Source organism: Otolemur garnettii, unplaced genomic scaffold (genome assembly GCF_000181295.1).
Source record: "Otolemur garnettii isolate 467f Iridium unplaced genomic scaffold, OtoGar3 scaffold00060, whole genome shotgun sequence".
NCBI lineage: Eukaryota > Metazoa > Chordata > Mammalia > Primates > Galagidae > Otolemur > Otolemur garnettii.
In genome coordinates this window covers 191,513-204,428 of record NW_003852455.1, presented here as the reverse complement: position 1 = coordinate 204,428, position 12,916 = coordinate 191,513, and the positions used below count along the sequence as shown (strand labels likewise).

Here is a 12,916-nt window from a genome sequence, read left to right as displayed (position 1 = left end):
CACAGCAACCTCCAATTCCTGGGCTCAAGCGAGTCTCCTGCCTCAGCCTCCCAAGTAGGGGGGACTACAGGCACCCAACACAAAGCCTGGCTATTTTTTGGTTGCAGCTGTCATTGTTGTTTGGCAGGCCCTGGCTGAATTTTAGGTGTATGTGGCTGGCACCTTAGCCACTTGAGCCACAGGTGCCAAGCCAATACCAGTCCTTTAAACCTGCTTCCTCCATCAGGCAGGGATTTCGAAATGAAACCTCACAGTGACCAGGTTTTGGCGGTAGCAATCTCAGAGCGAGGCTTTCATATTGCGCACGTGTATTCTATAGGAGTTATTTTATTTACACAGGTGCAAGACCCACTGTTGATAAACAACCAAAGACCTTCTTTCCTTTCTTTTTCATTTTTGAGACAGAGTCTTACTTTGTTGCCCTTGGTAGAGTGCTGTGGCATCATAGCTCACAGCAACCTCAAACTCTTGGGCTTAAGCAATTTTCTTGCCTCAGCCTCCCAGCTAGCTGGGACTACAGGCGCCCACCACAGAGCCCAGCTATTTTAAGTTACGGGGTCTGGCTCAGTCTGGTCTTGAATTCATGAGCTCAAGCAATCCACCCTCCTCGGCTTCCCAGAGTGCTAACATTACAGCTGTAAGCCACTGCACCTGGCCCCTGTGAAATTTATTTTTAAAAGTCACATTTGCAGCGGCACCTGTGGCTCAAAGGAGTAGGGTACCAGCCCCATATACCGGAGGTGGCGGATTCAAACCCAGCTGCAGCCAAAAACTGCAAAAAAAAAAAAAAAAAGTCACATTTGGAGGCTCAGCACCTGTAGCTCAGTGAGTAGGGCACCAGCCACATACACCAAAGCTAACGTGTTTGAGCCCAGGCTGGGCCTGCTAAACAATGAGAACTGCACTCCCAAAATAGCAGTGGATAGGGTGGGCATCTGTAATCCCAGCTACTTGGGAGGCTGAGGCAAGAGAATTGCTTAAGCCCAAGAGTTTGAGGTTGCCGTGAGCTGTGATGCCATAGCTCTCTTCTGAGGCCAACATAGTGTGAACTCTGTCTCAAAAAAAAAAAAAAAAGTCACATTTGGAGCATGGTCATGATGACAAATTTGACTCATTCAATTAATAAAGAGGACTAGTTCTTTTTCTTTTTTTTTTTTTTAAGACACATAGAGTCTCGATTTATCACTCAAGAGGATTAGTTCTTATGGAACTTTGAAAATAATTACATTTCTCTGATAAGTAAAAGAACAATAAAGATACATGGTATACCAGACCAGCCACCTATCTATTTTTAAATATATGTAATATTTAATAGAATTATCTTAGATACTAATTAGTGGTGGGTATTAGTGGAAGCTCTCCACAAAAATATAGCTTAAGTGTTTTGTACAATGATTATAGGGCAATTGTAATTTTGCCCCACTTAAATTTTTATAAAAACAGTCTTCTGAATCCTAGTTATTAGGGCATCATTTTATAGTTTTCCTGAGAATTAATTAATTTATTTATATTTTTCTAATTAAACTAATTAATTAGTTTATATTATTCATAGTTTCCCATAGTATGACTCACAATGATATCATATAGGACCTTTATATATGCCTGGATTCTGATGTGGTAGACCCAGGTAAAGAAATATTTTTCCTCTTTAAAATTAGACCATCCTTTCCATGTATTTTGGATCAATATGTCAATCAGAAAAAGATTTAAATAAAAACCCAATTATCAGGGAAATTTGACTATTGTCATCATCACAGTCATACCCTGTAAAATTGAGGGTTTGGAGCAAAAAGCAAAATAAGAGACTTTATGTTCTGCAAAAAATAAAAAATTTAAAACTGCATCAATAGTGTTTTGAGGGCAATATCTGTGGCTTCGTGAGTTGGGTGCTGGCCCCATGTACCGAGGGTGGAGGGTTCGAACCTGGCCCTGGCCAAAGTGCAACAAAAAATGAGCCAGGCATTGTGGTGGGCGCCTGTAGTCCCAGGTACTCAGGAGGCTGAAGCAAGAGAATTGCCTAAGCCCAGGAGTTGCAGGTTGCTGTGAGCTGTGACATCACAGCACTCTACCAAGGGCAACAAAGTAAGACTGCCTCTAAAAAAAAAAAAAGTGTTTTGAGGCACTATTCATGATCAGATTTCCCTTAGTCACATGTCATGAATTCTCATTCTGTCAACCCTGGCTCAGTGAAGTCATCTGTTCCCAGGCTGTATAGTCCTGGAATCCTGAAAGATGAGTCCCCTTGGTACAGTGAGATGTCTGCTCTAGTGATCATGTCAGCTTGTTCCAGGAGGCTTGTAAGCATGGCCCTGTTCCCTATAGCCCTTTCTCAGGCTGTTCTCTTCTACTGCTTCTCCCAGAACACCCAAACTCTGCTCTGTAGCTTCCAGCAGCAACCTTCAGGCAAAAATGAAGGAGCAGAGAAACCAAGGCAGGCTACCTTATCACAGTAGCTAACATCATCATATGGAAGAGAGTGGACTCAACCATCAGTGAGCTATGTAAGTGCGTGAGCCCCCATAATTGTTCCATGAAGACTTTACTGACCATCACCCTGAGACGAAAATATGTTAAAGAACAGGGAGAACACTGACCAGTCTGCTCTGTAAAGTATGTGCCTCACTTGCTGCTGTTTGTTTGTCGTTTTTAAGTAAAGACAGGGTCTTTGAAACATGACTGCAGGAAAAGGTCCTGCAGAGCTGACAGTCAAGATGTGACTTCACTGAGGACCAGACTGCAGAATTCAAGGAGGCTTTCCAGCTGTTTGACCAAACAGATGATGGCAAGATCCTGTACAGCCAGTGTGGGGACGTGATGAGCGTCCTGGGCCAGAACTCAACCAAAACTGAGGCACTCAGGGCCTTGGGGAACCCCAAGAATGAGGAGATGAATGTGAAGGTGCAGGACTTTGGGCGCTTTTTTGCCCATGCTGCAGGCTGTGGCCACAAACAGGGACCAAGGTACCTATGAGGATTATGTCGAAGGCCTTCGGTGTTTGATAAGGAAGGGAATGGCACTCTCGGGGGCACTGAAATGACAGAGGAAGAAGTAGAGATGCGGTGAGAAAGCATGAGGACAGTAATGGTTGTATTAACTATGGAGTGTTTGTGAGGAATAACCTGTTGAGGTGACAGGCCCGTGGGCAGAGCTTGTCCGTATGGTGCCGAGTGGCTGAGGACTGTCCCAGTATCCCCAGAGTCTATGCCTTTTCTTGTGTGAGACTATATCTAGCCTGAAGGTATCCTAGGCTCTCTGGTCACAGCACCTTTCCCATCTTGTTTCTTTGGGATGATTATGTGTTCCTGGGGCAGGGGGAGGGGAGACAAATGGAAAATCTCATTCTGCTGCCCAAGCTGGAGTGCAGTAGTGTCATCATAGCTTACTGAGCTTTGAATTCCTGGATTTATAAGACTTTCCTGCCTCAGCCTCCTGAGTAACTAGGACTACAGGCACCCTACCATGATCAGCTATTTTTTAATTTTATCTTTATTTTTTATTTTTTTTAGAGACAGAGTCTCACTTTGTTGCCCTCAGTAGAGTGCTGTTGCATCACAGTTCACAGCAACCCCTCCAACTCTTGGGCTTAGGCGATTCTCTTGCCTCAGCCTCCCAAGTAGCTGGGACTACAGACGCCTGCGACAATGCCCAGCTGTTTTTTTGTTGCAGTTTGGCCAGGGTTGGGTTCGAACCCACCACCCTCAGTATATGGTACCAGTGCCCTCACTGAGCCACAGGCACTGCCTTATCAGCTATTTTTTAAAAATATATTTTAAAAGAAATGGAGATGGGGATCTCACAATGTTGCTCAGGCTGGTCTCAAACTCCTGGACTTTAGCAATCCTCATGTCTCAGTCTCCCAAGGTACTAGGATTACAGGTATGAGCCACCACACCTGGCCAACATAAATGTTTTAAACCTAGGAATAAAATACTTTTAGAAGCCTATTTGTGGATAGTGTGTGTTGGACTTACACTTGAAAAGTGTGCCTTTATCTACCCTGTAAAATGATCCACTTACTTGAAAACTTATTCATATTGATTCTCTTTTACTTCCACAAAATCTTAATGAAATCCTCTGTTTTATTTACCAGCTTGTTCCACAATGTGGGCCCAATAAACAGGGAAGATCTTACAACATCACTGAGCACACTAAGAAAATATGGAGCATCTTAACTATGTAAGTGTTTAACATCCCTGTGTGTTTGAGACTGCCATGTTTATAAGGGGAGGGAGCAAGCTCTGGTGCTATCTAGCAGTGCAAAGACATAATGTCAGTTTTATTATTCTGAATTTAAGGCACTGTGTTAGAAATTTTTTTTTTTTTTGCAGTTTTTGGCCAGGGCTGGGTTTAAACCTGACACCTCCGGCATATGGGGCCAGTGCCCTACTTCTTTGAGCCACAGGTGCTGCCCAGTGTTAGAAAATTTTTAACATTAAAAAGACTTGTCAGGCTGGGTGCAGTGGCTAAAGCCTATAATCCTAGCACTCTGAGAGGCTGAGGCAGGTGGATTGCCTGAGCTCAGGAGTTCGAGACCAGCCTGAGCAAGAGCAAGACTCCATCTCTGCTAAAAATAGAAAAATTAGCCAGGCATTGTTGGGGACACCTATAGTCCCCAACTACCAAGGAGGCTGAGATGAGAGAATCACTTGACCCAGGAATTTGCTGATACTACAGGACTCTAGCCTGGGCAACAGAGTGAGACTGTCTGAAAAAAGAGAGAGAGAGAGAGAGAGAGAGTATAGGTGCCTGAAGACAAGAAATGGTCATAGTGCCAACTGTGTTATTAATCAGGCTAATAATCCTTCACACAGCATAATATAAGGTAGCTTAACAAATATTCAACATTTTAATGTTTTTAGAAGTGAGGAATCTCCTATCCTATTAATTTGCTTATACTTGTCTATAGTCCTAAAATTTCTAAAAAATGCAAAAACACATATGAAGAGATCCTAGTAAAACCACTTTTAGGTTAAGTGAGAAGAAAACTCTCCACCACTGGGCAGAATAGGCAGAGCGCAAATAACTTTTTATTGCATCATGTTGAAAACAGACTGTTATTCAGGGTTCATTTCTCTTCCAAATTACTGGTGATATCCTCCTATTATACATATATATTTTAAGAAATTTAATTTTAATATATTTTAATATGGGTATTTTAAATGTTCATACATACAAAGGGTGCTCCAAAATGTAGGCCTGGTGAGATGGCTCACGCCTGTAATCCTAGCACTCTGGGAGGTCAAGACTGGTGGATTGCTTGATCTCATGAGATCGTGAACAGCCTGAGGAAAAAAAAAAAAGGGAGATCCCGTCTCTACTAAAAATAGAAAAATTGAGGCAAGAGGATCACTTTAGTCCAAGATTTGGAGGTTGCTGTGGGCTATGATGCCACATCACTCTACTCAGGGTGAAAGCTTGAGACTCTGTCTCAAAAAAAAAAACTGTAATAATATATACAATAACATCTGTTATCTTGCATATTGCATCTTGTATCTCTCTCTCTCTTTTTTTGTTTTTTTTTTTGTCTTGAGACAGACTTTTACTCCGTGGCCTTGGCTAGAGTGCTGTGGCATTATCCTAACTCATAGCAACCTCGAACTCCTGGGCTCAGCAAGATGGAGTCTTGCTCTTGCTAAGGCTGGTCTCGAACTCCTGAGCTCAGTGAAGAAGGCAGGTGCAGAGCTCAGGGAAAGGAGGATATTCTCAACCTCGAACTCCTGGGCTCAGCAATCCTCCTCAGTGATTCTCTTGCCTCAGCCTCCCAGAATGCTAAGATTACAGGTATGACCCACCATGCCTGGTCTATAGTATCTCTTGTAATTTCAGCAGTCAAATGTGACTTGAGTATTACAATTTTAATACAAGTTTTTCCTTTATTAAAATGTGTATACATATTTTTGGTACTCTCTCTATATACAATTATATTAAATATGCAAATGAAAATATGTAACCCTTAAAACTAAAACTTAAAATATATTATTAATCATAAGAAAGTAGTCTTGTCTGGGTTGGTTCCTGTAGCTCAGTGGCTAGGGCGCCAGCTACATACACTGGGCCTGTTTGAACCCAGCCTGGGCCTGCTAAACAACAATGACAACAACCAAAAAAAAAATAGCTGGGCATTGTGGTGGACACCTGTAGTCCCAGCTACTTGGGAGGCTGAGGCAAGAGAATCACTTAAGCCTAAGAGTTTGAGGTTGCTGTGAGCTGTGACGCCACAGCACTCTATCAAGGGTGACATAGTGAGATTCTGTCTCAAAAAAAAGAGCTCCTCTTCCCTCAGACTCCTAAGTAGATGGGCTTACAAGTGCCTGCCTGACGCCTGGCTACTTTTTTTATTTTTAGTACAGACAGGCTCTCACTCTTGCTCAGGCTGGTCTCAAACTCCTGAGCTCAAGCAATCCACCTGCCTTGGCCTCCTAGAGCACTAGGATTACAGGCATGAGCCACCATGCCTGGCCATAGGCATCACACTTTGATGTACTCAAAGTTGCTGCATCTCTATGAAGATGACCCAGTTGGTTGGTTGTAGCAGTTCTGAAGCTGGTGCCACCTAGGTCCCCCGTCAGTGCAATAGCTACAATAGAGACTAGGAATGTGAGGAGCTGGCCATTTTAGCTCCAACGGGGGTGAGGAAATGATTTTTGCCTCAACCAAGACTTATAATGTGAGGAATCCTCCAAATTCTGAGGGCCTCACATACTCAGTGGCTGAAACAAATGACAATAGTTGGCTGTATCTAACATAAAATCCGGTTATTTCCTCCTATAATAAGCAGCTGAAAGGGAGGCAGTTCAAGCCTAGAGCAGCAACTCAACAAGTCATCAAGTTCTATATGGGCATCATGCTGACCAACTAACAGGTCCAAGGTAGCACCCTCAACCTGCACATCTAGGTTCAGGACACAAAGAGGGGACAGAGCTCTGCCAACTACATAAAGCATTTCTAGAAACTCTCTACAGGCGGCACCCATAGCTCAATGGGTAGGGCGCTAGCCATGTACACCAAGGCTGGAGGGTTTGAACCCAGCCGGGGCCAGCTAAAATCAACAATGACAACTGCAACAACAACGAAAAAAAAATAGTTGGGCATTGTGGTGGGTACCTGTAGTCCCAGCTACTTGGGAGCCTAAGGCAAGAGAATCTCTTAAGCCCAAGAGTTTAAGATTACTGTGAGCTGTGATATGATGGCACTCTACCAAGGGCGACATAGTGAGACTCTGTCTCAAAACAAAAAAGGAAAAAAAATAAATAAAGAATTGTGTCGCAATGAAAAGGAAGACATGGAGATAGGGTGAGCACTGTGAGCTTCTGTCAGCTCTAGGCCTGAAAGGCGATGAGAACTGCCAGCTTTCTCCTTATGTGTTTCTCTAAGGTCACATGGTCTCCAACAAAGTCAACTTCGCAGGGGCCAGACCTCTCAGTCCCTACCTAGCAAGTGTGGGAGTGGGGTGGGTTCACTGCTGGCAGTTCTGCTGAGGACCTCCAACCCCACATCCTTTAGCCTCTGTGATGTCACACTGGGACTTCTTTCCTTCCATCCTGAGCTGTGCCTTCTGAGGCTGCTGTGGGCATGGGGCTCTGGGAGCCAGGATGGGGGAGGAAGCCCAGTGGCTCTGATCTCCCCTGGGGGCACAGGAGGACCAGCCATGCCACTGTTAAAGGATGCCATGCCCCTCATGAAGGAGCTTCAGCCCCCGCCTCAGGTGCCACTTCCCTGGATCCTTCCCAGCCTGTTTGCTGCCTTCAACGTAGTACTGCTGGTCATTTTCAGTGGTCTCTTCTTCGCATTCCCGTGAGTCTCCTATGTGAGCTGTCAGGTTTCTTTTTTTTGAGACGGAGTCTCAAGCTGTCGCCCTGGGTAGAGTGCTGTGGTGTCACAGCTCACAGCAAGCTCAAACTCATGGGCCCAAGCGATTCTCTTGCCTCAGCCTCCCAAGTAGCTGGGACTACAGGTGCCCGCCACAACGCCCAGCTATTTTTTGGCCCCGGCTGTATTTGAACCTGCCAGCTCCGGTGTACGTGGCTGGCACCCTAGCTGCCTGAGCCACAGGTGCCAAGCAGAGCTGTCTGGTTTCTTACAAAGAGACAGTAAGAGAAACAGATAATGTTAGTATGGAGGCAGGGAAGTGCAAAAGGCAGGTGCAGAGCTCAGGGAAAGGAGGATGTTCTAGGTCTAGGGAACCAAATGTGCAAAGGCACAGAAGTCTAGAGTGCCTGATACATCTGGGGAGCTGCAAGTGGCTGGTCATGCTGGTGACATTTGGCAGAGCCTCTGTGTGTCTCTCTAGATACTTGGAGTGACTTTAAGGTCTGTGAGTCCTGACTCAGCTAAAGTGGGGACCATGGGGAGCTTTGGGTTGCACTAGTTCAGGACTCAGTCTGACTCTGGTCTCAGTTGCAGGTGGCTGGCTCAGAACGGGGAGTGGGCCTTTCCCATCGTCACAGGCCCCCTCTTCGTCCTTACCTTCTTCAGTCTTGTTTCACTCAACTTCTCAGACCCTGGCATCTTACATCAAGGTGAGGCCTCAGCCCCCTGGGAGAAAGAGGTGGTATCCTAAGAGCTGGTGCCTGTAGGGCTGATTCCTAAAGTGTTCCTCCTCTCTTCTTCTGGCCTTAGGGGCTCTTCACCCCATTTCCTCATTGCTCTCGCCCTAATACTTCATTTCCCAAGCCACCAAGGTATGAAAAAACAATTCTTGACGCTGTTTTCCATTTGCCTTAGAATGGAGGGCCAAGCAGGCCAGGGTGAGAAGCCAGTGGGCTCTTCCTCCTTTCTACTGCACACATGACTTAAAACATCAATTCTGGTCCCAAGGGCCTAAGTTCTTTATATTAATATATCTCTTCTGGCTGGTCACACATTCTCTTTGAGAGCGGGCTTCTCTGAGCTGGATCAGGTTGTTCAATGGGGACAGGGACTGCACTGCCCACTTCCTCCCCACTCTCCCTTGTGCCCAGTGATGCTGTGGGGCTGCCCCAAGCAGCAGAGTGATAGAAGAGCCTCCTACTGCTGCCCAATCCTCTTCCCATACCAGGCTCCATCGAGCAGGGCCCCATGATGGTGCACGTGGTATGGGTGAACCACAGGGCCTTCCGCCTGCAGTGGTGCCAAAAGTGCTGCTTCCATCGCCCGCCCCGGACTTATCACTGCCCCTGGTGCAACATCTGTGTGGAGGTGAGTACCCTGCTTGCCTACCCACCTGCCACCCTTGTTTATCCCCTGGATGGAACCAGGAGCCCCCTTATATAGGGGCTGGGGTGGAGCAGGAAACCATCTTCCAGGATTGGCTAACTCCCAGCCACTCTTGGTCATTTATGCAGATCACCACCTGTGTCTGCACCTGTCTTGGGAGGCTGGCCCTCACCTGCACAGGTGCTGACATGCACTGGGCATCCACATTGGTCCTGGGCCTGATTAGGACATGGGGAGGAAAGACAGCCCCTGCCCCAAACCTGGATCACTGATGCTAGATGCCCAGAGCCCTCAGGCTGGCTGTAGGCTTGGTTTGGGAAGTTTTCCCTATCCTCATCTGGGCATCCTAGTTGGAGAATCTCCTGGGCTCTGAGAAGTCATCTTTCTGTATGCACAGCCTGCACAGGTTTACAACTGTTGGCTGGCTAAGAGAATTATTTTCATCTTCAGCTAGCCAAGCACAGTAGCTTTAGCCTGTAGTCCCAGCTGATCAGGAGACTGAGGCAGACGGATCATTTGAGCCCAAGAATATGAGGCTTCCAGAGTCATGATCCTGCCACTACACCAGGAATGGGAAACAAGGAACAGACTAGTGTTTTAAAATATTAATGAAAATTAAAAAGTAATAGCAATAACATATCATCCTCATCTAATGGATGAGAAAATGGATACAGAGATATTCTATATCCTGACAGAAGTTACATAAGGATGTGTGGAAGACCAGGCAGACTTCGTCTCTAAAGGCCTTTTGAGCCACAGAGCCAGTGTTATGGACTCTGTGGCTCAGTTTTTCCCTGGGGGTGGGAACCAGAGTGTGGGACCAGGTGCAGGTGGCCTGGTCAGGGGGAAGGGGTAGGCCTCAGGACAAGGGGATGATTGAGGCTAGGTCAGGGGTCAGGCCTTGAGGACTGCCTCCCTACTTTTCCAGGACTTTGACCACCACTGCAAGTGGGTCAATAACTGCATTGGTCACCGCAACTTCCGCTTCTTCATGCTGCTGGTCCTGTCATTATGCCTCTACTTGACCACTCTACTGGTCACCTGCGTGGTCTTCCTGGTGCGCACAACCCACTTGCCCTTCTCCACCGACAAAGTCATTGCGTATCCGCATTGGCCTTCTGGTCCACGTGGGAGCAGTGGGAACCCGGCGGGAACAACCACAAGGCGGGGTTACTGAGGGCGGGGCTAACGGCGGGCGGGACTGGAGGGAGGAGCTATTTAGGATAAGGTGACCAGACGTCCCGCTTTTTAATAATTTGTCCCACATCCGCGGCGTTTGAAAAAAGTCCCGATTTTTGGAAAGAATGCACGACAAGCTGGGGAACAGCGGGAGAATGGGAAGAGAATATATGGTTTTCGGCTGCTGAAAAGGTTAATGTAACTTCATTTGGAAATGAGAAGGCTAATGTAAACTCCCTACTCCCCTCCTGGGCAAGGTCGCCCGGGTGGAATCAGTATCAGAAGGATACTGGCTCCCTCCCGCTTCTAGGCAAGGACAATTAGCTCAGAAAGAGCCCTTCTCCCCTCCCCCCCCCAACCATAAACAGCTCAGCCAACAGCGCCACCCCCAATGGTGTCCCGCTTTACCAATGTTAAAATCTGGTCACCTTAATTTAGGAGGCCTAGCTGAGGACCGGGAGGGTGGTAAGGGTCAGAGAGAAGGGGGGAACTAGCAGGAATTGTGGAGTCTTTGAGGGTCACGGAGCAGGATGCTAAAGGTGGAACAGGCAGGGCGACCGCGGGGTTGGGCAAGGCGGAGCAAGGCGGGTGGATCGACAGAGTGGCTGCGGGCGGGGCTGGATTCGGGGCGGAGTCAGGCTGAGGGGCGGGGCCATGCGTACTGCCCAGTGGCGGAGCTCCTTAGCCCATGCACAGCGTGGTGGTGGCTGTACCGGCCGCCGGCTTCCTGGTGCCGCTCTTTCTGCTGCTGCTGATCCAGTCCTTGTCAGTGGGCGCGGCCGAGCGCTCCTACGAAGGCAAGGTAGGCGGGGCCGAGCGTGGGTGCCAAGATACCAGGCTGTGGGTGGTCACCTTGCACCTCCGCGACCTCTGTGCTTTCTGCTCTTTCTCCACTGTCTTTGGCCCTGATGGTCTGACACCCTCCCTGTGTGTGCGTGTGCTAAGCTGCTTGTGTTATTTTGAGAGATGAACTAGAGATGGGTAAGGCTACATCCTGCACTTTGTGTTGATGAACTTGAAATCAGAGTAACAACTGGGAGATACCCGCGAGCGCTCTGAGAGAGGGGCTGGTCCTAAATTGTGTAGTAGCACGTACTCCGCGAAGGAATCGAGAATTCAGGGAGGATTGCGTTGTACAGCAGGACTTAATGGTTTAGAAGGGACAGAAACCAGAGGGGAAGGCATTGCAGGGGAGGACCACACCTCTCTGCAAAAAGGTAGGGAAGCCTGAAAGTCAGTGGATTGTTGATAGGAAGGTGAGGAAACAGTTCTAAGTGGGGCTGAAGGTGACAGGGGCAATCAAGTTGACGCTCAGGGCGGCCACATTAAAAAAGACCCAGAAAGTCAGGCCCCGAATTTAATCTTGATGCAGTGGAAACCTGGGCTCCATGGAAGGATTTTTATTTTATTTTTTTTTGAGACAGAGTCTCAAGCTGTCGCCCTGGGTAGAGTGTCGTGGCATCACAGCTCACAGCAACCTCCTTAAGCTTAAGCAAGTCTCTTGCCTTAGCCTCCCAAGTAGCTGGGACTACAGGCGCCTGCCACAACGCCCGACTATTGTTTGGTTGTCATTGTCATTGTTGGTTGGCAGATGGGGGCTGGATTCGAGCCCTCCAGCTCCAGTGTATGTGGCTGGCGCTCTGGCCACTGAGCTACAGGCGCTAAGCCCATGGAAGGATTTTTTTTAAAGTCTCGTTTAATGAAGATTAATTTACCTACATCAAAATTCACCCTTTTTTAACGTACAGTTGCGAGTTTTGATAAATGGATACAGTTCTGCAACAACTACAACAATCAAGACTTAGAGACCAGGAAGCGTTGGTGGCTCAGTGAGTAGGGCGTCGGCCCCATATACCGAGGGTGGCAGGTTCCAACCGGGCCTCAGCCAAACTGCAGCAACAACAAATAGCCGGGCATTGTGGTGGGCGCCTGTAGTCCCAGCTACTCGGGAGACAAGAGAATCGCCTAAGCCCAAGAGCTTGGAGGTTGTCGCGAGCTGTGAAGTCACTGTCTCTAAAAAAAAAAAAAAAAAGATTTAGAGAACATTTCCATCTCCCTAGGAAATTCCTGACTTTCTGTGGTCTATCTCTCCCCCTACCGGCACCCACTGACTTATTTTCTGTCCTTAAAGTTTTTCCTTTTCCAGAATAAATTAAATCATTGCCTCCTGAATCTTCTTTTACTTAGATTCATCCATTAGTTTTTATTCTTCTCCAATTTTTATTGTTTTTCATGTCAATAGTTTGTGTTGTATAGATATATCACACATTATCCCTTTACCAATTGAAGGATGTTTGTGTTGTTCCTAGTTTGGGACAGTTATAAAGAAAGTTGCTGTTAATATTACTATACAAGCATTGTGAATGTAAGTTTTTATGTCTACTGGGCAAATACTTAAAGGGGATATTGCTGGATCACATGGTGTACTGAATGTTTAACTTTAAAAGAAACTGCTGGCTCGGCACCTATGGCTCAAGTGGCTAAGGCGCCAGCCACATACACCTAAGGTGGCGGGTTCAAATCCAGCCTGGGCCCGCCAAAC

The 12,916-nt window shown here is 47.0% G+C and overlaps 1 protein-coding gene and 1 pseudogene across 1 annotated transcript in view; both read left to right on the top strand.

Annotated features, from left to right (window-relative positions):
• LOC100966370 overlaps nt 1-3,131 on the top strand; it is a 10,236-nt pseudogene extending 7,105 nt beyond the window's left edge.
• Nucleotides 3,132-7,648: 4,517 nt separating this feature from the next.
• The window catches only part of ZDHHC19 (zinc finger DHHC-type containing 19), a 21,135-nt gene continuing 15,867 nt past the window's right edge, over nt 7,649-12,916 (top strand). The window contains exons 1-5 of the mRNA XM_012806892.1: nt 7,649-7,794; nt 8,398-8,519; nt 9,038-9,177; nt 10,124-10,296; nt 11,071-11,176. Of these exons, the coding sequence (XP_012662346.1) occupies nt 7,649-7,794; nt 8,398-8,519; nt 9,038-9,177; nt 10,124-10,296; nt 11,071-11,176 (687 nt within the window). The remainder of the gene's footprint in view (nt 7,795-8,397; nt 8,520-9,037; nt 9,178-10,123; nt 10,297-11,070; nt 11,177-12,916) is intronic.